Source organism: Carlito syrichta, unplaced genomic scaffold (genome assembly GCF_000164805.1).
Source record: "Carlito syrichta isolate Samal-C Ts95f unplaced genomic scaffold, Tarsius_syrichta-2.0.1 Scaffold304587, whole genome shotgun sequence".
Lineage (NCBI taxonomy): Eukaryota > Metazoa > Chordata > Mammalia > Primates > Tarsiidae > Carlito > Carlito syrichta.
The window spans coordinates 10924-37015 of NW_007248683.1; the positions used below are offsets into that span (position 1 = coordinate 10924).

General features: G+C 45.5%; 1 protein-coding gene across 2 annotated transcripts in view; it reads right to left on the reverse strand.

Moving 5' to 3' along the window:
* Positions 1–3931: 3931 nt before the first annotated feature.
* Positions 3932–26092, reverse strand: part of KLHL18 (kelch like family member 18) — a 56206-nt gene continuing 34045 nt past the window's right edge. The window contains exons 2-10 of one of the 2 annotated variants that reach the window (XM_021713507.1): positions 24659–24789; positions 22113–22253; positions 17634–17832; positions 14438–14598; positions 12991–13127; positions 11111–11348; positions 7435–7539; positions 5725–5836; positions 3932–4997 (exon numbers count right to left, since the gene is read on the reverse strand). In XM_021713507.1, the coding sequence (XP_021569182.1) occupies positions 4611–4997; positions 5725–5836; positions 7435–7539; positions 11111–11348; positions 12991–13127; positions 14438–14598; positions 17634–17832; positions 22113–22253; positions 24659–24789 (1611 nt within the window). In that variant the 3' untranslated portion in view covers positions 3932–4610. The remainder of the gene's footprint in view (positions 4998–5724; positions 5837–7434; positions 7540–11110; positions 11349–12990; positions 13128–14437; positions 14599–17633; positions 17833–22112; positions 22254–24658; positions 24790–26092) is intronic. The other variant, XM_008060300.2, reaches the window with a different exon arrangement.

Genomic DNA, 26092 nt, shown 5'->3' on the forward strand with positions numbered 1-26092 from the left:
GCCTCATTTTGTTGCCCAGGCTAGTCTTGAACTCCTGGGCTTAAGCAATCCTCCTGCCTTGGCCTCCCAAAGTGATGGGATTACAAGCATAAGCCATTGTGCCTGGCCTGGTCTCAATTTTTGACAATACCACCAGTTAGTTGATGACTCAGGTCAGTTACTTGGCCCTACTGAGGCAGTTGCTAAAATGAGCTATGCTACCTGCTCCATGGGGATTACTGAGAAGACCAAGTAAGACTCAATTTGCAGAGTGTTTATGTGTGAAAAATGTGCTGGCGGGGTGTGGGAGTAATATACATTCCAAAAATGTAAAAAATAAACTTGCCATTCAAGAGTATAATCATTATTCAATGGATGAGACTGACCACAAGCTGCCTTTTGGAAAAATGTGACTGAAGAGTTTCCCAATGTCCACAACCACAGTAACCAGAGTGTAATCTTAGGAGGGCAGATCTGGAACATGGCTGTATTTGGGGAAGTGGAAGCTAAAGACAGGAGTCCAGTTCTCACATACCAATCGATGAGCATACAAATCACCAAGGAAACTTGCTAGAACCAGAGTGCCAAGTTGTACCCCAACCTTAGGGAATCCATCACTCAAGAGGGTCCTAGGAACGAATCTGTGGTTTAAAAACTTCCAGCATGGATGCAGTGATTCACGCCTATAGTACAACACATTGGGAAGCTGAGGTGGGAGGAATGCTTGAGGCCAGGAGTTAGAGGCCAGCCTGGGCAACAGAGCAAGAACTTGCCTCTACAAAGAATATAAAATTATCTGGCATGGTGGTACACACTTGTAGTCCTAGCTACTCAGGAGGCTGAGGTGGGAAAACTGTCTAAGCCCCGGAGGTTGAAGTTGCAGTGAGCTGTGATCGCGCCACTACTCTCCAGTATGGGCGACAGAGTGAGACTCCCACTCAAAAACAAAACACCTCTGGCCTAGAGCATAAAAAAGCAGCTGGAGGTGTGGTTTCTAGGTAGTCAACAGTCACATTCCATTGGGGAACACTGCAGTGAGGGGAAAAAAAGAGGAAATCCAAGAGCAGAGGCAATCTGGACAGGAGTCCACGTGCAGTGACAATATGCAAATGAAGTATTTGCATGTTTTCCATCAGGAATGATTCATATAAGATACACAAATCTCTTTAAAGATTGCTTTTGCTATACGTCTGGCTTTTCCCTTTTCACAGAAACATCCCATTGTCCAATATATATGTTTTTCCAGTAAAATATAATTTACTTTGTTTTTACTCTTTTGTAGAGGTGAAGTTGCCAGGTTGACTAGGCTGGTCTTGAACTCCTGGGCTCAAGTGATCCTCCTGCCTCCACCTTGCAAAGTGCTGGGATTACAGGTGTGTGCCCAGTCATGATTTACTTTTAATATTTAAAAAAAAATCAGGAAAGGGCAAGAGCTATTAGGAGTGTTCTCTTTCTTTATTTCTCTTTGGTTTCTTAACACAAAAGACATGCATTCTATAAATAAAAGGAAATAAGATTTTTAGGGAAACAATAAAGTGGGGGAGGGGTGAAGGGCAGAATTCCTAGATAGTCACATCTCAGTGGTCAAGTCAAGAGACTGGTCTTCAGCTCCCATCTGGCTGTTATCTCAGATGAAATCTAAAAGAGAAGGTTCTGTGTGTTATCCAAGAAGGTGGAATGCTCAAGGACAGTGCCGCCACAGTCCTTTGGCTGAGTTGGGCTAGACCCCAAGGCCTACTGAACACAATGTGTGTCCTACCTCCTTATTACGTCCTTTTCAAAATATCCTTGGGTGATGTCTCTTCTTTTCATGTGGCTGTTGGAAAGCCTCCAACACCAAAGAGCTAGCCCAGTCACTTGCAAACAGCCATTTGCCATCAGGCTGAGGAACTGATTGGGAGAGTTTAAAAATGTTGGTGTTTGCTCACTTGTGCTTGGGGCCCAGATCGATGCATTGCCTTGATCTTACTTGGAAACACTGACCTCAGTGCAGCAGTGTAACTTCCCAGTTAGGAAGTAAAAATGGACTCAGGAAGGCCACTACAAGAGCAGGGGAAAATGATCTATCATCCCCAGTGGCAAAACTGGGCCAGCATCCTAAGGACCCAGTGAGGCCCACTCAGTAGCCCACTGACAGATTTTTTTTTTTTAAAGACAGGGTCTCACTCTGTCACCTAGGCTGGAGTGCAGTGGCGTGATCACACCTCACTGCAGCCGCCAATTCCTGGGCTCAAGTGATCCTCCTGCCTCAGCCTCCTGAGTAGCTGGTGTGTGTGCCACCATGTCCGGCTAATTTAAAAAGTTTTGTGGAGATGAGGGTCTCGCTATGTTGCTCAGGCTGGTCTTGAACTCTTGGCCTCAAGCGATCCCCACCTCAGCCTCCCAAAGTGCTGGGATAACAGGTGTGTGCCATCATGCCCAGCTGACAGGTTCTTAACACCTTTACAATCCAGGTTCATCAGTGCTGTTTCAAATTCACAAAAGAAAGGGGCTTTATAATAAAATGAGCACTGATATACTCCTAACAGGAAATACACACACTAACCTCCTTCTGAGTCTACCTCCTTAGGCAAACCAGGAGAGAGGAAGAAACAGTGGAGCTCCACTAGGAGCCCAGGTTAAACTATATCAGATATCAGATTGTTGAGACTTTTAAAATAAAAATATCATTTTCAAGTGCTTGTAGCAGAGGCCCAGCTCCTAAGTTGCAGCTAACAAAGGTACTTCCCTCTGAATACATGGCGATTGCACACACTAGTAAACCTGAAGGTCCTGGGGTGGGGAAGACACCCAGGCTCTACATTGTGCCTTTCTGAACAGGCTTCCAGGCCATTCACCCTGGGCAGGCAGCAAAGGACAGGAAACCTACCAGATAGAGATTGGGACTCTAAGACCCAGATTTGGGTTAAAGAAGTTGTATCCTCTTTTAGTCTCTACTAGAAGAATTTTAGAAAACCAGATTTTGGCAGCAGCAGTTGAAGGACAGCCCCACTGCCCAGTGCACTGGTAAAAGAAAATGTCTTCCTCTTTGGGTCCCAATGTGCTATATTAAGGTCCCATCCAGGGAGAAGGAGGAAGGAGTATAGAGTCTCTTTAAGAGGTCTTTTGCCAAGATTAGAGGAAGAAATATAAAATCTGTTCTTTGCAGCAGCAAGAGATTCTTTCAGCCTTTAGTTCTTTATGTCATAAAGCCAGCTTGCTCAAATGTAAAGGTCCACCATGCTGGTCAGTCTGCCAAGGGCTGGAGGGAGGTCAGAGCCCTGGAATTGGCGAGTGGATGAAGGAGCAGTGTGCAATGGTGGGGGTAGACAAGGTCACCAGACCAAGCCAGCCCATGGCTGGTAGAAGGAGGAAGCCCCTGGTTAGCTTCTAGAGGTGCAAATGGTCAATGTGCCCCAGAAGCATCACAATGAGGAAAATCGTCCAAGAACGACAGATGGGCAAGTGAGAGTCTGGCTAGACCTGCTGTTTCCTGCTGGTCAAAAAAGGAAGGAATGTGAGAGTGGGAAGTCTGAATGAGCGCCGCGGTAGCAGTGGGAGGTAATCACAGGGGCATGTGGAGCCCCCAGCGACTGCTAAGAGCTCCCACCTAGAAGAGTGGCAGTAATTCAGCCGACAGCTGACTTGCTAAGCCTACGATTAAAAAAGTCCTCTGATGGTCGGTGTGAAGACAAACTCCATGAGCACCTTGCTTCAGAACCAGTCAAGAATGCACTGATTCCAGACATGCTGAGGCTCAGAGGGAACCACAGCATTATGCGAGGCCTCAGGACCCTGGGATCCGAATGTGGAGTGGACACCACCCGTCTCATGTCAGGCAGCTTTCCATTTAAACACGTGTTTGCCTTCAGCGTCTTTTATGCTTTTTTCTTCCTGTAATATACATTCACATAAAAAAGTAATTTTCTTTTCCAGTTTCTTTCAAGTGTTGCTTTGTTTAAATTTCCTTCAGTTTCTTTCAAGTATCTTTTATTTCCCTTCTGTTTCTCCTGGACAAGATGAAAAAGACCTCACTGAAATCCCAAAATTAGACATGCAAAAAACTTCTGTTTTCCCTGCTTACCCAGTGATGAGGACAAAATCCTCTGTGCCCTACAATAGAAGAAGGAATGTGCTTGTGTGCAGCCGGCCCAGTGCTGCAGCCACACCACCACAGGCAGGGAGAATATCTGGAGTATGTCCTTTGTCGCTCAGCTATGCCCCACAGTTCCCAACAGGCTTGGCCACTGCAGGTTCTCCATGGCAAATTGGTCCCGACATGGCTGGAGAACAAGCAGACAGGGAGGAGCGTCAGATGGAAGGCTTTCTGTAGATGGGTGGCCCACAGAGCTGCGGTGGGTGGGACCTAGGCTTGGATGGAGCTTGTTGTTCGTGTGGACCAGCAAATAGTTTCATGTCACCAGCTGTGGGACCCAGAGGGGCTTCTGTCCCGTGCTATGCATCTTGAAGACCCAGGCCTGAAGGTCACAAGGGCAGCACAGTGAGGGAGGACTTAAGCACCTGGAAAAACTGTACCTTCGGCGAGCTCACATTTCACCCCATCTTCTGGTCTGTTGCTGCTCCTGAGGGATTATTCCTGGAAGGAAGTGCCTATAACTGTACCAGATCCCTCCCACATCCTACCCTATGTCTTAGATGGTAAGGAGAGGGATACAGCCCACACCAACCCCTCCCTCATGGCACCCCATGGGGGCCATAAATGTCCAGCGGTCCGTCTCTGGGTCATACATCTCCACTGAGCTGAGGTTTGACTGTCCATCATAGCCCCCCACAGCGTAGAGGCGCCCACAGCTGGCCACGAGGGAGACCCGACTCCGGCGCGTGTGCATGGGCACTATCAGGCACCACTGGTCTGCCATAGAGCTATACATCTCAGCGATGCTGAGGAAGCCAGAGCCATCGTAGCCCCCACAGACAAACATCTTGCTTCCCAGGGAGGCGGCTCCATGCCGGCAGCGCTTGTTGAGCATGCCAGCTGCTGGGTACCAGGTGGCTGTGTGATGGTTGTAGTGCTCCACCTGCAGTAGGGAGAGAGGCACAGGTAAGGGGCAGTCAGAGTCAAAGCTCAGTCCCAGGAGTGACCTTGCTGGGCACAGTGACCCCTGTGATGGTAGACTCCTGTGGGAGGCCCAGGAACAAGGTGCACTGCCCACATGTGCTCTGGGCAAATGGGGCAGTGAGAGGCCATCTCACCTGACACCTTCTGTTTGCATCTAAAGAAACAAATAAAGGATGTGCCCAAGATTGAGCTGCTAAGAGCTGGGTCTCCTGTCACTTGTCCGTGGTACTTTCCACTACAACACTGATGGACTCTATGGAACCACTAATAAATGATCATTGAACTTTTTTAAAAGAATAAATGCAATTTCAAACAACTTATGCAAAGGAATATAAATGATTGTAAATTCACACTTGGTTTACAATTGTGCTTACTGTAAGTTCTCAGCTGGACCCCTGTAACAACCTCTCTACAGGTCTAATGCAAGGTCAAATGCAGCATTTGATGACAGTTGAACAGGGTGGTTGTGGTGGTGGCAGGTGTGACTATACCTTGCCTCTCCTTTGTGGCTTCCATTCTTTGGAAGTTAAGAAAATCAGGAGATGCAATATATGGCCTGAAACCTCATTAGATGATGCTTTATCTAGCAATGACAAGGCTGAAACTTTTTCAAACAACTGTCTTTCAAAATAACTCTCAAAGATGGAAGGAGTAGGTGCCCTTAGCCCTGAAGAGCCCACACTCACACTGTTGAAGATCTGCAAACCATCATGGCCGCCTGATACATATATCCTGCCCTCAAAGACCGTAACCCCAGCAGCACTGCGGTTCGAGCTCATCGGGGTCACCACTGTCCACCTTCAGGAAAGAGTCAAAATAGAAGGGGAGGCATGAGATTCAGGGTTTCTGTTCTCCCAAACAGTTCAGCAGGGTTTGGGTGAACTGTGTTGGCCATCCTCCCACATCTTATCCGTCTCCCACTGCTTCTGCTGATGGCTCTCTGGCTGCTGCCTCTCACCCAAGCTTCAGACCCATAGCCTGTCTTCTCTGCTCATCTCCATGGATACTCAAAATCAGCATGTCTAGAACAAGGCCCCTCTCTCCTACAAATCAGCTCCTTCTCTGCACTCTCTCGTGTTGTTCATGGGACCACCAGCTATCTAGTTTATGTACTTATGGAATTCAGTGGTTTTTTTGGCTTCTTCTCTCTCACCCCCAACATTCCTGTGGTCCCCGAGTGCTGGCTGGTTTGCTTCCTAGTCATTGCTTACTCCCATTCCCCCTACCAACACCCGAGCTCTGGCCTCTTAGCTGGACCCCTGCAACAACCTCCTTACAGGTAGCCTGGCTTTCACACCTTTCTTGTCCGACCCCATGCAGCCAGAGGGATCACTCTTCCAATGGCTACAACATGCCCCTTCAGTGGTGCCTCACTGTCTCCTGTAAGGCAGACTCTGAGTTCCTTCACACCCACTCTGTCTCCTTCCCCATTCTGTGCTCTAGACCATGAGATAATCATTGCTGTCTTCGCTCACAGTGTGTTCTTTCTGACCTAAGCCTCCTTTCTTGCTGTCTGCTGCCTAGATGAGCATCTCTCACTGGTTGTCCATGATAGGTCGCACCTCAGAAGACAACCCTGCCACCCTGCCTTTCCCAGCAACCCTGGAAGAGATGAAGGCGCTCCCTACTCTGTGCACAAGAGCTCCTGACACAGGCCTCTAGAGCAGGATGGTCACGATGCATCTGTGGCCCCCACCACACTGGGTGCTACTTAAAGGATCTCAGACACCCAGCTTACTGCCTGATACATAAGGTTGGTTAAATGAACAAAATATTGGCTTAAAAGCATCTTGATGAGTCCACTCAGCTAATTTGCTTTTATTACATAATATGAGAGGATTGGAATACTGAAATGAAAAATTTAGGCTAATCTTGTCAGTGTTTTTTGAAGAGAGTTCCACAATAGTCCCATAGGATGTTATCATATATAAAACAGGAGGTTAAACAGGATTCTTTATTACAAAATTTTTCAGAGCCTTTAAAATGTTAATATGTATTATGGAAAGACAAGGACTCTGCATTTTCCAAGCTTCCTTAACCATAACTTGTTTTCTTTTTTCCAAATCATATCCTACACACTTTGGAACATGCTGTTCATTTACTTCTTACTCCCTCTTGCCTGCATTTCCATTAAAATGGGCTGATTTAGTTAAGAGATACAAACCATTTGATCAATGTTTTCAAGTATCCATGTAGACTATTTGTTTTAAACATTTATTTAATCATTCGTTCATTTAACCAAAGTTTATTAAATACCTATTATATGCAAAGTCCTATGGGACAAACAAAGTAAGGCATTCTGTACCTCCAAGAAGCTCAAACAAAAAATTGCAGTTCTCATTTTTATACTGTTTAATAAGCTCCAGTGGTCCCCTGGGCAGAGTGAGAGTCCTTACTTGTCTGTCTCAGGTGAGTAGGTCTCCACAGAGTTGAGGGAAGAGTTGCCATCGTAGCCCCCACAGACGTAGATCTGCCCATCCAGCACGACTGTCCCCATGGCACTGAAACAGACAGAGCTGTCATCCCAGATGGGCCTCAGACTTCTTAGGGCAGCTCTCCTGCCCACTGAGAAACAAACCTCACTATCAGTTACATCTTTCCGGAATAGACCTAAATCCCAGGTATGTGACTAAGTAAAAGTATACAACTGAGGCAACCGAACCTGTCCTGTGCTGCCCTTCCCCCAACCCTCCCCTCTTTTCTCAGTCCTTGATCTACCTGAAATTCTCACTTTCTACTTTACAATACCAAGGGTCTAATTTACCATTAAGAGCTAGGTCTAATTGCTCTTTCTTCTTCCTCCCCTCAGCAAGAATTACTTTCTCCTGATCCCACATTCCCAGAGTAGCCTCTTGCTGTATTATTGCACTTGTTACAATCATTCATTCATTCATTCATCAGCTCTTTATCAGTCACTCACAGGGCTCGCTTTCCTACACACTAGGTTTAGAGTAGTAAGCAAGCCAAAGCTCTTGCCCACAAGGCCATCCTGTTCTGGCACCACAGGGCACCAGGAATCTATTACCACCTCTTAACAACTGGGGACCTCCTGGAAGATACGAAAGGGTCTTCATTTATGTGACCTCCCACAGTGATGAGTATGGTGTCTTGCACATAACAGGCCCTTAACATAAGTTGTGTAACTTCTGACTTTTCCCACTTGATTCACGATTAAGTTTAACAAATGTATTTTCATTATATGCATGGCCCCTAATTTGTCTTAGTAGGTGATGCTGCACTCCTGTTTCTTGTGCACTTACTACATGTGTCAGGCACTCTACACTTGCTATTTTCAACCCTTACTGGACCCTGAAAAGAAGGAAGAATCATCATAATCACTGTCCAGTTAGGCAGCTATGGCTTGGGGGTGGGAAGGGTCTTTCCTCAGGGCTGCCCAGGGAGAGGCATGCCTCTGATTCAAATGAAATAAGCCCAACTGCCCCACCCTTCACCATGCCATGATTTCCTAATATCAAAGACTCAGGGGTCTGGCATAATCATGTCATCTTTCATTCTACACAAAGTCTTATTAAGAAATTAAACATGAATGCTAAGTTGCTTGATGTGATTAAGCACAAATGCCAAGCTGCCTGATTCAATGTTTGCAAACCTGATGCTGGAGAAGATTAAACATGAATGTCTAACAAACAGGAGAATAAAATACACTAGGATTACTGCTACCTTTTAAGTGCACATAGTAAAATCAAACTGATCTATACAATGTCCCTTTGAGGGACTTGATAACAGACCCCCTGAGCCAGCCTGAAAGAAGAGAGGGACTTGGTTTAGGCAAGGACCATAGAAAGATGACAGATTCACTAGACATGATTACTACCCTTCTGAATATGGACGCAAAGCAAACATAAAAATTAACTGTTCAACAACAGTATGAGAATGAATAAGAGGTGCCACAAAACTGTATCAACTAAGACCTAAAGGTGCAAGTGAAAAGGGAATGTGTTGACCAATGTGGACTGGAATAGTACAGTGTAAGAAAGCTCCATGGAGGTGGCTTGGAACACTGGCGAAGACAGGAAGGAAACATGGCAGAAAAGAGAGAGCTGTGTGGGATATGTGGAGAGAAGTGACTAAGAACATTTTATGGTAGTCTATAATTTAAAGGGGATAAAATGAAACTGGGCCCACACTACTAATAACAGGGCATTAACCACAGCGAAGGAAAGGAATACCCAAAGGACTTTCCTCCAACACAACACTCCAAACCCAGTATAGCAAAACATCAAAGCAAAGAAGTAACCCAGAGCAGACATATAAGGAAGGACAACTGATTGCAGTCAAAGCAAAAAGGTTATTTGTGGCCAGGTGCAGTGGATCACGCCTGTAATACCAGCACTTTGGGAGGTGGAGGTGGGAGGATTGCTTGAGCCCAGGAATTGAAGACCAGCTTTGACAACATAGTGAGACTCTGTTTCTACAATAAATTAGCTGGGCATGGTAGTGTGTACCTGTAGTCCCAGCTACTTGGGAGGCTGAGGTGGAAGGATCACCTGAGCCCAGGAAGTCGAGGCTGTGATCGTGCCACTGCACTGCAGCCTGGGCAACAGTGAGATCCTGGTTCAAAAGAAAAAAAAAAGGTACTCACGGTTGGGGCATGCAGCAATGAGTCACTCAATCATAGAAAGCTGCAAAGTGGGGCAACCCCTTCAGGTCCCCTCCCACTGTCCTCTCAATAAATCCTGCTTTCTAAAAAAAAAGAAATCTGCAAAGTATCTAAGGAGCACCAATGTGGGGATGGCAGGCGAAAGGAACTGTGAGAGTGTTCTTGGGAGGAGCAGATCTTACAAACATATTTTTTTCTTCCAAAATGAACCTACTTCACAAAACGATCCTTTGTGAATCTAGTCTTACTGGGATGAAGGCAGATCCCTCCTAGCTCATGCCCATATGCTAATAACACTGAATGTGGAACATGCATATCATGGCCAGCACCCACTTTCATGTGGCAAAGGATTTCCACACTAACTCTTCTCTCTCACCATACATGCAGTGCTTTGACCTCACCCCTCCCTTGCCCCAGTCATGTAATCTTACAAGTAGAGACCCTAAAGCATGGCCAGTGAAGGGGTCTGTGAGGGTAACACTTAGATCACAGAATTACAAAGCAAGAAAGGTCCTTAGGGAGTCACTGGTCCAGTGGTTTTCAAACTGCTTCTTAAAAAAAAAATCATGTAATTTTTCCCTTCTAAAATCAGGCATATGCCAAAGAAGCACACTGTGTACAAGAGACTGATACAGAGCTGTCCTGGGTAAATAGGCAGGGCCTTGGACTGCCTTCCTCTCCTGCCTTGAGCAGTATCGGCCCTTCCACCACCCAAACATGCAAGTATTCCACCAAATGTCTGACATAAGGAAAGATGCCACCTGTCACCTCAGCACTAAGAAGGTTAAATGCAGGCACCACGGGACGTCCTCTAATCCCATTTCTTATTCACATAATGTGAGCAGGCAAGCGGTAGAGGAAACAGGCAGCTGAAATGTGCAGAGTGACATATAAACTTGGTCTACTTTGTAAACACACCCATGTACTCCTGAGAATGTGTGTCTTTTACCCTGAAGTAAAGAGAATTGCTTTGGTTCATACTCACTGGGTAGTGAAAGCACACATGTGGGGGGAGTCCTGGGGAAGGAAAGTATACATAAAAGCACTTGGGATTTCCTTTGATCACTAATAAAGGTAAATCCTCCTTATTCTTCAGGTTTCAACTTTAATCCCACCTCTTCCCTGAAATCTTCCAGACGTTCCAGTCCAGTTTTTCTCCCTCCTTGAATCTTCCATAATACACATTTTCAGTCCTTATCTGGCACTTAAATAACAATACAACTTCCACATGTCCATGTCTCGTCTCCCCACGTTCCTCAAAGGGCAAGGCAGGCAATTTACTTTTAAGCAGATGGGGGCTTGCTCCCAGAAGGTACCGGTAGCGGCTGGCCTGGCTGCAGGAAATTTCCCGGCCAAAGCTTGTGTTTTACTTTATGTGCCCCTGCTCGTCTAGCATGATGCTCCCAGATGCACAGTGTATATACTTGGGCTGCACGTGGCTTCCAGAATACCTTCTCTTGCTATTCATGCTTCCCACTCTGGTCCATGTGTCCGTCTCTGGGTTGTAGGCCTCCACGGTGCTCAGCCGTAGCTGGCCGTCATATCCTCCAATGGCATAGAGGAGCCCGTTCACCACAGCCACACCGACGCGGCTGCGGGCTGTAGTCATGGGATGGCATTTCTCCCAGCGATTGGCAATGGGGTCGAACACTTCCACCACATTCAAGGAATCACCTGCATAAAAATTTGCTACTCAAATTAAAACAAATGAGACCACTTGTTTAGATCATAGCTATTGGGCATTGGTTATATGGAACATTTGACTTCTCTTAGCTAGTCCTACAGAATTACTCAAGGCACAAGGGCCCACTAAGAATTTCAGCCATGAAAACTTCAAACCTAATTCTTCAAGGAAAATTAGAATCAGACAGGAGACATTTAATTTTTAGAGAGAGGGTTGTTTTCAGTTACAATCAGGTACTTCACTTACAGCCAAAGATAAAAGCAAAAGAATAGAATATTTTTTCCACTGGGCCTGCATGGTGGCTCACGCCTATAATCCTAGTACTTTGGGAGGCTGAGGTGGAAGGATCACTTAAGCCCAGGAGTTTGAGACCAGCTTGGGCAACATAGTGAGACCTCATCTCCACTAAAAAAATAAGTAAGTAAATAACTGGGAGTGGTTGCTCAAACTGTAGTCTCAGCTACTTGGGGGGCTGTACGTCACTGCGCTCCAGCCTGGGTAACAAAGTAAGACTGTGACTCAAAAAACAAAAACTCTCTCATTGCTGTGCTTTGGGGCATTTAGCACTTGCCACACTCCAGCACATACTTCTTTTTTTTTTTTTTTGAGCTGGAGTCTCACTGTCACCCAGGCTAGAGTGCAGTGGCATGCTCATGGCCACCACAGACTCGACCTGCTGGGCTCAGGCGATTCTTCCACCTCAGCCTTCCAAGTAGCTGGAACTACAGGTGTGGGTCACCATAACAGGCTAATTTTTAAAAATTTATTTATTGTAGAGATGAAGTCTCACCAAGTTGCCCAGGATGGTCTCAAACCCGTGGGCTCAGACAATCCTCTCACCTCGGCCTCCCAAAGCACTAGGATTATAGACATGAGCCACCATGGCCGGCCTCAGCATGTATTTCTGAGTTGAAGACTTACCTTTTCCAGGTCATATGATTAACAAGCAGCGGCTAGTACCCACTTCTCATTAACCTTCAATTAAAAACAAAACTGCCCAGGACTGTCCACTAATCCCCCTGGGGATGGGGTGGGAATGAAGCTTTCCTGAAAACCTAACTGTATGATACAAAAGCTGCCAATGACACATGTGTGTGATTCCCAGGAGGCATGGGGGGCAGTGGGTGAAGAGTACAAAGTATTACTGACAGTGGCAGACCTTGTGTATTTGGATTATCTTCTTTCTCTTGTGGACATTCTCACAGTCTAACTATATGACCAAATGTGAATGGCCTGTAATAGAACTGGGTCTCTGGCTGTATCCTAGGCAGTAAATGCTGTACCACAGTCAATGTGATATCAGAGGAAAAGTGCTGGTTCAGGAGTCAGGACATCCAAGTTTCAGTCCTTGCTGTGCCAAAACAACCTGTTTGAACACAGCGAGAGTTCTCTGGGCCTCAATTTCCTCATCATAAGGTGAGGGGGTTAGGCCTCAAGGACTCCAAAAGGCCTCTTTAGCACTGATGTTCTGATTCAATGGCATAAATACATGACATGCTCTAACTGCAGAAGGATTATATAAAATCAGGAGGGGCGAGGGCAGTGACAGCACATAGGAGAGGAATCAGAAGGGCCAGGCTGTGTTTGGTGCTTCTTCATCCATGGAATCCAAGATGGGGGTGTCTACAAAGGGGAGTTGGAAGGTACCTGCTGAGTTGAGGCCCCCCACGGCATAGATAAGACCAGCGATTGATGTGCAGCAGCGGGGCCGAGTTCTGAAAGCCGGCACATGGGGCCGGCGTTCTGGCATAAGGTGATAGTCCTTTGCTTCGTCTACCAGGTCCCTGGAATAAGGTGCAAGATGTTAGGACAGGAGGTAGCCTCTCCACCTGGTTCACATTTGCACTTTGAGTCTGGCTCCCCCATCCCTAACTGCAGGGGAAACCTGGGAGGAGAAGGCTTCTGGAAGATTTGGTCTCAACCCATGTGAGTTCTGGGAAAACCATACGTGGCTGGCTATTGAGACATGCTCAAAATTGCAGGGGAAAGATGAGCAGAGACCCCCTCAGCTAGTGTAATCAGAATGAATATCTTCTAACAGACACAGACCAGGCATGAGAAAAACAGGGTGGTGGCTAAAGTGGCTGGGCTTGGGAGGTTTGTCAAGCAGTGACTCACACTCTGCAGTAAATCACCCCCACCTATACCGTGGCAGCAGCAGCCAACCACTCCTGACACATTTCCCTGCCTCACTCATCCCTCTATTCCACCCTGCACACTATATTCCAAGTTTTCTAAGAACCCTTGATAGCTACTCACTGCCAACAAAATTAAGTTCAATCTCCTCAACAGTACTCTCCAGGCTGCTGCTCACAGGACCCTAGGTACCTCCAGCCCTTTCTGACACACATTGCCTGCTACTGACAGGCACTGACTTCCTCCTGAACCAGTTGATGCCAACCAGGGATGGGAAAATGAAGGAGAAGCTGAATATGTGCAAAAATTTTACCAGCAAAGGAGAAACAAAATTCATTCATTGGATATGACAATTTGAAGGAGGATAAACATTTTTCTCTGCTGCTCTGCTTTTATAACAATCCTCCTATAGGTATGCCATCTCATGAACTGTTGAGGTAGCTCTGTGGTGCCATGTTGTCACTGATTTACTCTGCTGGAAACTTCATGTGCTGGTTAGCATGACCTCCTCTTGTTCACCACTAGATGCAAAGACTAAACCCACCAGAGGCCCCCCACCAGAGGCCCCCCACCAGAGCACTACTAATATTCACTGAAGAGGATGAGGAGTCCCATTTGCATCACCATGTGAGCTGCTGATGTGATAGGGTCGGGGCAGGCAGTAAAGGTATTTGTACATTCATAAATAGCTCAGTGGATGAAGATGCTAGAAAGTCCTCAGATAACTCAGGAGAGGAAAGCTCCTTCTGCTTTGATGCTCCCACTTGGCACACTTCTGCTCAAGGTGTAGGTTCGGGTTCTTAACCCTTTCTCTTCCAGGTTCTACACAGACCAATCTGAATGCCATGAATTAGACCAACCACTCCAAATCTTTCCTCCCCTAAGCTGGAACAGGTGACCAGGTCCTCTTCCCTGCCCAGACCCTTGACTTGTCCTATGCAGGCCCATCCTCACTCACCGGCATTTGTGGCAGCAACGCACCAGGTCATCCTGCTGCACTCGGTCTGACAGGAACTGGGGCCTGCAGAGGGGCAGGCGGACATTGGACAACAGCTCAGGCAGGCAGGGCCCCCTCTGCTCCCGGTCATACCTGACCCAGGCCAGTGCAGCTTCAAAGACCTGCCATAACAGAGTGGAAGTTATGGTAGCAACTCTTCCCACCCAGAGGCCACACCCTTGCACTCCCAATCTCTGTTCCTCCATTTCCTATACTGACGCAGTCACTTGGGCCCATCAGTCTTTCCTCCTACTTGTCTCCGAAATCCGATTCTTCCCCACTTCCTAGATTACTGGAACAGCTTCCTGACTTGTACTAGAATTATGATTTCCTAATGAAAAGCCGCCAATGGCACCTAATTCCTTTCTATGTCACAACAAAATGCTTGCTTCCCTTCCTGCTGCTCCTGCACTGACCCTATTCCTTTGTCTGTAAGGCTTGGCTCAAGATTCATATTCTCCAATATGACTTTTTTTTTTTTTTTTGAGTTGGAGTCTCACTCTGTCGCCCAGACTGGAGTGCAGTGGCCGCTCCCAGCCACCACAGCCTTGAACTGCTGGGCGCCGGCGATCCTTCTGCCTCAGCCTTCCAAGTAGCCGGAATTGTGGCTCAGCCTGTAATCCCCTACCTTTGGGAGGCTGAGGTGCGTGGATTGCCTGAGCCTGCGGGTTCGAGACCCGCCTGGGCAGGCAAGACCTCATCTCTACAATAAAACCAATATGACTTTCTTAATGGCTTCAGCCACAAGGATATCTCCCTCTGAAACCCTACAGCCCTTACAACACGTTTCACTCAAATAAATGTGAGCTGCCCCAGGTCATATTAATTAGCGGAAGAGCTAGGGACAGAACACTTTGTTCTTGAGATGAGGCTCTTTCCTCTAAATCACAGTGCCTATGCTGCCGAGCTAAGGGTTCACTTTTCCAGAGGTCACTAATATTTAGGGGTAGAGGTGCTCTGGTACTCAGGAAATTAGCTGAGTTGTGATTAACACCCCAGCAACTTGCCTCTTGGAGGCTGGAGCTCTCCTGCTGAACCATAGCTGCATGGCAGGCCAGAATTCTTGATTTGACATATCCCAAGCTGACTTCTCAGCTGACCAAAGGCAGAGGTGATGCTCCCAGTGCCTGCAGAGCCAGGTCCAAACTCCTCACCTTGCATTTGACACCCTTCACTGGCAGCCCTCACCACACTCTGCCAAAAATAACATTTACTCACCATCCTTTTAAGACAATTCGCACCACTCCTTTGTTGACCAGAAAGGCTCATCCTTTGCTGCTTGTTTTCTTTTCTTTTTTTTTTTTGTTTTGTTTGTTTTTTTTGAGTTGGAGTCTCACTCTGTCGCCCAGACTGGAGTGCAGTGGCTGCTCCCGGCCACCGTAGCCTCGACCTGCTGGGCTCTGGCAATCCTTCCTTCTCAGCCTTCCAAGTAGCCGGAATTACAGGCTTGCGCTACCATGCCCAGCTGATTTTTTGATTTATTACAGAGATGAGGTCTCGCTGCCCAGGCGGGTCTCGAACCCGCGGGCTCAGGCAATCCACTCACTTCAGCCTCCCAAAGGCGCGGGATTACAGGCTGAGCCACCGAGCCCGGCTACTCCTTGTTTTCTTGACCACTCCAAGATCTGTCTTGTTTGTTCATAGAGGACACTATGATTGTCCAAATCTTGCTTTGCCAATAGCTTTACCCATGATGACTATCCCCTGGTATTATCAATAGCTTCACCTCTTCCACAATTTTAAGTATGACCAACACCTCCAATCTTTCCAGTTCAGTAAATGACTCCAATTAGCCTTTGACAGCATCCCCTAACCTCATTCTCAGCTCTCCATATTTGGCCTATTTCCTCACCCCTCTTATCCAGTATGGGTCTATGGATTATTATGCAGGTGGCCTCAATGCCATGCTATGCGCTTATCTCCCTTAATCACACTCACCTGGAAAAAATTCTCTACCTGGGTGAAGTCCAGCTCTTAAAATTCAACTTATCCCCCATTCTGTACCTGCACCAGTATACACAGCCGATAGAAAGCACACAACAAAGCTGACCAGTTTATTTAAAATTTGGGACTACTAATCTCATCAGCCCCTGTCCCCTATCAAGCCCTCTTCACTTCCCTAGCATTCCTTTGCCACAAGGACTATCACACCTTTTCATCTCTCTCCAAATTTCTAACATTCCTTCCTCATCCTCACTCTAGCTGGGCAAATAGAAACAAATCAGAAGAGAATGTCAGTAAGAATCTACCAGCATCTCTGTATCTGTGTGCACCCAGCTCTCCCTCTGCTGCTGTGGGTGGGCAGCTTGTGCTCCTATTAAATATGCACCTGCATCCCCTTTGTGCTCTAGACTCTGCTTCCTCTCATTTTCTCCAGAACATCATTCCAACAACTATTCTCTCATTTCTCCTGCATTACCAATTCTTCCCTCTCCCGGAAAATTCCCATCAGTAGTTAAAATGCTGTAATTTCTCACCTTAAAAAAAAAAAAAAGCCCCTCGACTTCACAGTCCTCTCCTGCAGCTGTCCCAATGTTCTGCCGTTCTTTAGAGAAGATTCTTTCAAAAAGTTATTTATGTGGTTATTTCCAGTTCACAGCAGCATTATTTCTAATAGTAAATACTGGAAATAACCCAAATATCCAAGAATGAGGGGATTAAGGCTAAGAAACTCAATAGACTATTATTTAGACACTAAAATGCATTAAAAGTTTTCATGAAAATGAATATTATAAAACAAACTTCATAGTATACATCAGCTACATACATGTCATGATCTTAATTTTGCAGAAAAAAAAAAGATTGGAATATACATCATCTCAGCTGGGATTGGTGGCTCAGCCTGTAATTCCGTGCCTTGGGAGGCTGAGGTGAGTGGACTGCCTTAGCCCGCGGGTTCAAGACCTGCCTGGGCAACTTGGCGAGACCTCATCTCTATAATAAATCAAAAATCAGCTGGGCATGGTAGCGCGCACCTGTAGTCCCAGCTACTTGGAAGGCTGAGGCGGAAGGACGGCCGGAGCCCAACAGGTCGAGGCTGCGGTGGCCGGGAGCAGCTACTGCACTCCAGTCTGGGCAACAGAGTGAGACTCAAAAAAAAAAAAAAAGAAAATACATCATCTCATGTCACCTGCATAGACTTACTGTGCTCACATACCTGCTCCTCAGATTTTACATTCAGCTCATCCCGAGACACTAACTCAAGCACATCTTCCAAGGGCAGAGCCAGGAACTCTTCCGACATAGACACTTCCACAAAGTGCTGGTGGATGAAGCTGTTGGCTGCGTCGTAAAGCACAGCACACATCATTGTCTCAGCAAACTGGCGCACACCCAGGCAATTTTTTGGGTGAAGCCTTTGGCATAAGAAAAGATGGAAAGAAAAAAAAAATCAGAGGAAAAATATGTTATCTTTGATCATTCTCAGGCTGATTCTGGGTATAGCTACTGAATGAAAACAAATTTTGTCTTCAGCTTTGGAATAAACTCTCTGAGACAAACTTCTGAAAAACCTGCTTGCTTCATTCCACCACCGACCTTCCTGGTTGAGTGTCCAGAGCACTATTTCACCTTTGGTCACAAAAGAAGGCACTGAGGTTATAGAACTAAAGAGTTTAAAACATGTGGAAAGTCAACTCTAATATCAGAATCCTAATACTTTTTTCCTTTTTAAATTTCTTTTAATTTAATTTTATTTTTTGAGTTGGAGTCTTACTCCATTGCCCAGGTTGGAGGGTAGTGGCATGCTCATGGCCACCCCAGTGTCAACCTGCTGGGCTCCAGTGATCCTTCCACCTCGGCCTTCCAAATAGCCGGAACTACAGGCGTGCATTACCGTGCCCAGTTAATTTTTTATTTATTGTAGAGACAAGGTCTCGCCAAGTTGCCCAGGCTGGTCTCGAACCCGCAGGCTCAGACAGTCCACTCGCCTCAGCCTCTCAAAGTGCTGGGATTACAGGTGAGCCACCGAGCCCGGCTCTTTTTTCTTTTTCTAGACAGAGAGAGGCTCTAGACATCTGGAAACAACAGCAGAAACTATCATTTTTTTACTACCATCAGTGAGTCAAATACTTTGCTGGGCCTTTTATACATATTCTATAGAATCTTAACAATGCTGCAAAGTAGTAATTGCTCTCATTTTATAGATGGAAAACTGAGACTCAGAGAGATCAAAAAAGATGTTCATTATTCCCTTGACAAGCAAGTGGCAATGCTGAGCTTGAACCTAGGCCTCTTGTGCACATTCCCATGGCACCAAGTCAGACCTACACTCATCAGGGCCAAGTAAACCTGGGTAAATCCTAGTTCTGGTGCTCATTGGGCAGCTTGGGTATGTTCCTTAAGTTCTCCCAAGTGTCAATAATTTCCTCACCTGAAAAAAGATGACAATAGCTACGGATCCCTTAGGGTTATGGTCATGATTAAGTAAGAATGTGGGCAAAAGCACGTTCCATTGATAGTTGTGTGACATTATCTGCTGTTTTAACTTCTATTATAGTTGTTTTTCTCACCACTGTTGCATGTGAGAAAATTCCAAATGAAATCAGTGTGGTTCTAAAACCTTGGTGGTAGCAGTAGACCCTGGGGAATAGACCTTTTTTTATTTTGTGACTGATAATCTGTGAAGAGAGATGGTATTTAACAGATTAAAACTTGCCCAGGATTCCTTTCTTCATTAGCCTGCTTTCTCTCTTTTTCTCCTATGTTGATTTGAGATTATAGGCATAGAGTTATATTTACTTAGCAATAATCATCATGGCCCCCAGCAGCAGGATCTGTCAGGGAAGGAAAGGGTAGAGTATCTCAGGAACCTAGCTTTCTGACTAGTCAAAATTCAACATAGTTGCTTCATTCCAGCCTGAGCTTGTGCTGTCCATTGCTTTGGAAGTCTATGTGTATTTCCAAAGGCCAAGAAAACATGAGCAGGGAGCAACGCATAGGCAAGGCTCATGTACAGTGAGGAATATAGGGCTCAAGGTCAGAGTGTCAGCTCAGTCATCTATCAAGTAATGGTCTTCTCTTAAAGCACTTATGGTGATTGAATGAAACTTGTTAAAGCCCTTTACAAATTCAAGGCAGATATGAGAAGAGACCTTCCCCAGGCGACAACAGTACATGCTTCACTATTTCCTATCACTTTGACATCAACTCAAGAGGAGGATTCAAAACACCATGAATTGGGAGTTGGATAGAGTCCCAAGATGTGGAAGAGAATGATATACAGTTATGGCATTCATTTCCATTCTCTCCTTCTCAGGTTAGGTTTCCTGTACCCAAACTTTGGCTGTATTTGATTAGCTTAGCATAATACTTTGCACAAAACATACTTTCTCAGCTGAACGGGGCTTTCACATCCAAGAGCATGGGATGTGAGAAGCTTGTTTTTGAGGCAATCAGTGGGAAAGAGGAGGGAAAGCTGCCACAATGAAAAGGCACGCATTCAGAAGGAGGAGGGAGACAGGAGGGAAAATAAACCTCAAAGGTAGATGAAGATCCACATCTTTCATTTGCCACTTTCACTGGCCTTCTTCCTTGCTGACATAGCTCGACTTTGTAAGCAAGGAGGCTGCATAAGATGTAATGCTTTACCAGAGGCAGGAAGCGAGACTTAAATTAAGCAAGTTATTGACTTAGTTCTCTAATGCATTTGATGTTCCAATCTATCTCTGAGAGACGTTTCAGAAAATACACAGCTTCAGTGCTTGCCTAAAAGCAAGAAGGCCCACATACCTGAAGGCTAGAAAAAAGGCCATAAGAAAAAGCTAGCCTCAGCCTCAGGGAGAAAAGGCAGCAGGTTAAAGATCTAGTAGGTGGAGTGGTCTCGGGAACAATTGCTCTAATAACTTTTATGGCATTATAGCTTCTATGCCGTCTCATCCTATCTTTTCCACTCCTGCTTAGAATCATTTTCCTTAAGTCACTGGCAATCAAACCTTGAAAAGGATGCACCCATGTGCATGACTTCAAGGGCACACAGGAAGGGAGAAGCTGGGAGACACCACCACATTCTGCCAGGCTCAGGGAGAACTACTCCAAGGAACAGAGACAATAATGGCAACTACTGGAGAGAAAATAGAAATCAGACCATGCCTCTGGGGTCTGCAACGAGAAATAAAGACAGGAATGAAGTGTAGGTTTAGATTTCAGAAGGGATCCTGCAGAGCTGAATGAAAAAATGTCAAGGACAGTCTCAAAACACCAGGCTCATGTTTAAGTACCAGTTCCCAAAATGTTTATTGGTGCATGTAAAAAGTGCACTGGTCTAAAAATCACTATTCTAAGCATCTTTTAGATGATAGTACTTTACAGCACAGCCTGGATCCAGTGTTGATGACCTCAAAAGCCCCTAGGTGGAGCTGTTGTCCTTTAGTAAGGACAAGATTATGGCCAACCTTTCCTTTCCAGAGTGCCTACTTAGAAAGCCAATCTCCAAGTTCTGGGGGAACAAAGAAATGAACTAAGTCCAGACTGTGTCTTAAGCAGCTCACAAATGAGTAGGGAAGACAAGCCCATATGTGCTCCTCCAGCCTGCCCTAGAAGGCATCCCAGGGCAGGGACAAGCTTGGCTCTGGAGCTACACTCTCGTAAGGTTTCCATCTGTAAAACTGGGAACAGTACCATCTACCTCAAGATGAAACCACTCACCCGGTGGCCCCTGCATCTCAGGCATCATTAGCATGGTTATTTGACTAGCTGCACACACAGCTGGCTTAATGTGATGCCCATGAGCACCATGGGGGCAGGATGTGGACAGCAGGCAGGGTCCACAGAGCTAATGGCATTGTTGGAGCAAGATTGGAGGAAGGGAAGGTCACCTCTAAGAGAGGATGAGGTTCAGGAGGGCAGATATGAGTCAGGAGGAATGCTGGTCTTCAGGCCAGGAAACTGGTGATCAGAGTAGACTCAGGTGGAGGTTGGACGTGGGAAAGCACCATAAACATAGCAGCACTGTTCTGGTTTCTCCCTGTCTATGTGTAGCCCAGCATTAACCCTCTCAAGACTCTGGTGGCTAAAAGGCTTTTACCTTATGACTAAGGGCTTTGTTTCTTGAGGGAGAGGAAAAGCCTTCTCATCTGCTTAGTCGAAAGGTCACAGGAGACCCACGAGGCCCATTGCCAAGTGCTGGTAATAGGAGGGGCTATAATTCATGGTCCCTACTCTAAAAGAGCACACAGTGATTGTTCCCAGTAGACTAAGGAGGATAGAGAATTCTAGGAGGTGAAATGTGGGTGGGCTGTTAAAGAGTTGAAGTAAAAAAGGTCAAGAAATTCAAGGAAGGTGAAGATGGAGATAGCTATGGAATAGTTAGTGAGCACTGAACAAATCTGTTTGGTGAGAAATTAGTTAAATTAGTGGTTAGTGAGACTGGAGAGAGAGGATCAGAAGAGGTATATGTCAAGCCAAGGGAGAAGGCAGGCAGGAATATATAAAACATGTTCCGAAAAGGTTCATTCCAAAGAAGTGGGCACTGCTTGATACTAATTTCAAGAACTGCCATTTCTGCAGAGTAACCTTTTCAGCTCACTCACTTCGAGAAACTCTATATGTCCCAAGGACTCAGCAAAATGGCAGAGGATTTCAGAAATGAAATACGTATGGCTCCCCACCATGGGCCAGGTCCACCACATCACCTCACCGTTCTCGGAGGAATGTGCAGCAGGCGTCTTTGATGCTCTGCAGCTGCAGGAAACTTGCCCCCATCAGCAACGACTGGACATTTTGTTGGTCAATCGCAAGGTTGCCATTATAGGCAAAGTTGATCAGAGCTTCCAGGGCACTAGAGGAAAGAGGGAAAGTCATAAGTCTTGGCTCAGAGATTCAGGCCCTAACTGAACTGACATTACTACCTGGAGAACAGATGGGTCCTGGCTGTAAAATCCATTTAGCCCATGCTCTTTGATAATCTATCTAAATGGAATACTTATTTCATCACAGACAAAAACTCTTTCTACTAAGCTGTCTTCATTGCCCAAGTAATTTTATTACAGAGAATTCAAAAAAGGGAAATACAACCCACAATGTCACTGCTAAAAATGTCAATGGTGGTCATGTTTCTAGGTTTGTTTTCAATCCCTGTTTGCCTATATGCATGAATTATATGAATATAATCATAAAATACTTATGAAGCTTTCTCCTGTTGCTACACTGTCTTCATGTTTATTGTTTTTCGTGGCTGCTATATGATATTTCAACATGTAAATACGCTTTAATTTTTGTCCTTTATTGGTATGCATAATAACTCTAACCATCTTATTGCCATTGGAATGTTTTTGAATTATTATTTCTTTGGGTTAAATTTCTAGAATAAGATTTCTGACAATGAAATCTAAATTTCATCTATGGGGCTGTATATGCTCTGGTCTGATCTCAACACCCTTCACTCTGATGCTTCCTCACTCTATTCCAACCTTCTGAACATATTTTCTTTTTTTTAATTAAAAAAAATTTTTGGGCCAGGTGTAGTGACTCCCCGCTATAATCCCAGCACTTTGGGAGGCCGAGGTGAGAGGATTGCCTAAGCCCATGGGTTCGAGACCAGCTTGGGCAACTTGACGAGACCTCATCTCTATAGTAAATCAAAAAATTAGCTGGGTGTGGTGGTATACAACTATATTTCCAGTTATTTGGCTCATACCTATAATCCCAGCACTTTGGGAAGCTGAGGCAGAAGGATCACCTGAACACAGAAGGTCAAGGCTGTGGTGGCTGTGAGCATGCCACTGCACTCCAGCCTGGGTGACAGAGTGAGACTCCAACTAAAAAAACAGAAAAAATTTTTTGGTAGAGATGAGGTCTTGCCATGTTGCCAAAGCTGGTCTCAAATTCCTGGTCTCAAGTGATCCTCCTGTCTTAACCTCTAAATGCTGGGATTATAGGTGTGAGCTACTGCACCCGTTCTCTGAACACATTCTCACCTCAGGGCCTTTTCACTGCCTAGTCCTCTGTTTAGAAGGCTCTTTCCCCAGATGGCTCACTCCTTCATGTCAGTTAAGGACTCAACTCAAATGCCACCACCTGTGAGAGGCCCTCCCTGGTCACTTTGAAATAGTACAGACCCCCTCTCCCCCACCCTTCACTAGCCTTTATTCTGCTTTACTTTTCTCACATTGCATTTGTTCCCAGCCATACATGTATTTGTATTTGGTTACTGCCAGAAAGGCGGCACTACTAGAAAGTCGGCACAATGAGGAGAGGTGCTATTTTCTCACTGCTATACCTCAGCGCCTACTGTGCACATCAGAGATGTTCAGTCAGTCTCTATTGAATGAAATGCCTGGACGTGGGATTAGCACGGCTCCTTCAGGCACACACTGCAGAGAAGAGGAGCATACAACTTCCCCTGGAGACCTACTTCTGTGTCTTTCCCTACAAGCAGCTGACCCGAGATTTCTACCTTGCTGTGGGTATACAAATCCTTTCCATGAACTGGGGCAGATCACCGTCAATCATCCAGGGTACCACACAGTCTCCTAACTCATTCTCCCTCATTTTCATCACAATGAAATTAAGATGTTAGGCAACAACTGACTATAGGCTGACAGGATAACCTTGGGCATGGTCTCCTTGGGCTTCAATTTTCTGATCCATGAAATAATCATAGTATCTGTCACATTCTAGACCTGTGTTGTCCAATATAGTAGCCATTAGCCACATGAGGCTATTTAAAATGAAATAAAATTGATTAAAGTCTAATACAATTGAAAATTCAGTTTTTCAGTCCCACCAGTCACATTTCAAGTGCTCAATAGCCATCTGTGGCTAGTAGCTACCATTTTGGACGGTACAGATAGAAATAATATTTCCATCACTGCAGAAAGTTCCAAAGGACACTGTTCTAGACTGATGGGAAGGGAAGTTAACGAAGACACTTATTTGAAGAACTATTTTGCCAGCAGAAATGGCTAGCCCAGAAAAGTACAGAGAAGAATATACCACCACCTGTACCCAGCCCCAGCTAAAAAAAAAAAAATCTTGGAGTCTAGGTCCTATTAAATGTGTTACTCTAATAGCACTAAAACTCCCTTCATTTTAACCCTATCTCTTGGCCACTGGCTGATATTCTAATCTGTGGAGCTATGCTCCTAGATACTATGTCCTGCTGCAGGCCCTCAATGGCACCAAGTATAGGCTGCAACTGCACCTGGAAAGTAGCCTATGAAACCTGATGGTGGGATTGAGTACCTTGGGTCCATTCCTTGCATTACAATCTCATCCTGCTTGCACTCCATCATGTCATTTGTAAACATAGCATGGAAGTATGGGATCGAGGCTGCTAAGACGATCCGGTGAGCGCTGAATTTGTGGTCACCAATCTGTGGACAAAGTAAAATGCAAAGACAGATACTGAGGAATGCAATATAAAAACCCAACCCACCCCACTTCCATGGTTTACTCCACTGCCCACTGCAATGGCACTGAAGGCATGGTTAAAAAGCATAAGCCTGAATGCTTCATGTAGTAGTAGTTTGCACTTCCATGGCAGCCTCTATGCATCCCTCACAACTCCTCTACCCATCCAAATACCTGATTCCTTTAAGAATTCATCCCAATTCCAGTTTTATTAGAAGGCAAATAAAACAGACAAACCTACTGTCTAAGTACGCTGGAGCACCTAACAGTATGTTCCTCTAGAAAAGTAAATATATAGTGACAGGAAGAAATGAGAAGAAACCAGACCAGACTTGAATTAGGGCTGTGTGAGGGGACCAAGGAAAGAGCAGACATCGTGAGTTCAAACACTGGAGGGTCCCTGGGCACCAAGCAGAATGTGGTAGGCAACAAGGAGCCCAGAGTTCCTCCGGGAGAAACAACGCTGGCAGCCACCAGCAGGAATCGCCCCTTCTGTTGACTGGCTGGTGCTCTGTGAGGCCCACAGGGGCAACAGGGCCAACTCTTTTTCCAATTTGTATCAAACACTCACTGACACACCCTTAGCCTGAGGAATTCTATAAAGCGTTTTCCAACAATTGCCAAAAGGCTATTCCCTTCAATAAGCCTTGCCATTTATAGCTCCAAGCTATGCAAACATTTCTACTTAAGAACTTTCCATTCTCCAGGAAGAGCAAAACAGTCTTTTTCTTTTTTCCTTTCCAGAATAGTGAAATGCTAGAGTATCTCACTACCTGATATTCATCTTCTTGTGTCAGGCTTATTCAAGGATTCTAGCTCAGGTTCAAACAGCCAAAGGATCCTTATCAGATTCAAGTGCTATTAGTTCCTCATATAATCCAGGTGTTGCTCTACTACTAATGTCAGGAACATTAAACAGCCACATGCTTTGGAGGTTTTCGTAATTTAAAAAAGAACAGTAATACATGTACATATTTCTTAAAGTTGTTCTACACAGTTTTTAAAGAAAACTGGCAAATCTCTGTTTACCCAATTCCATCCTGAATCTTGCTCCCAGGGGCAACCTCTTTCTTCTGGTACTTATCTCCACCTTTCTAAATAATATGCCTGGCAACATGGTGAGACCTTGTTTCTACAATAAATCTACAAAAAAAAAAATTAGCCAGGCATGGTGGTGCATGCCTGTAGTTCCAGCTACTTGGAAGGCTGAGGCAGAAGGATCGCCTGAGCCCAGCAAGTTGAGGCTGCAGTGGCTGTGAGCAGCAT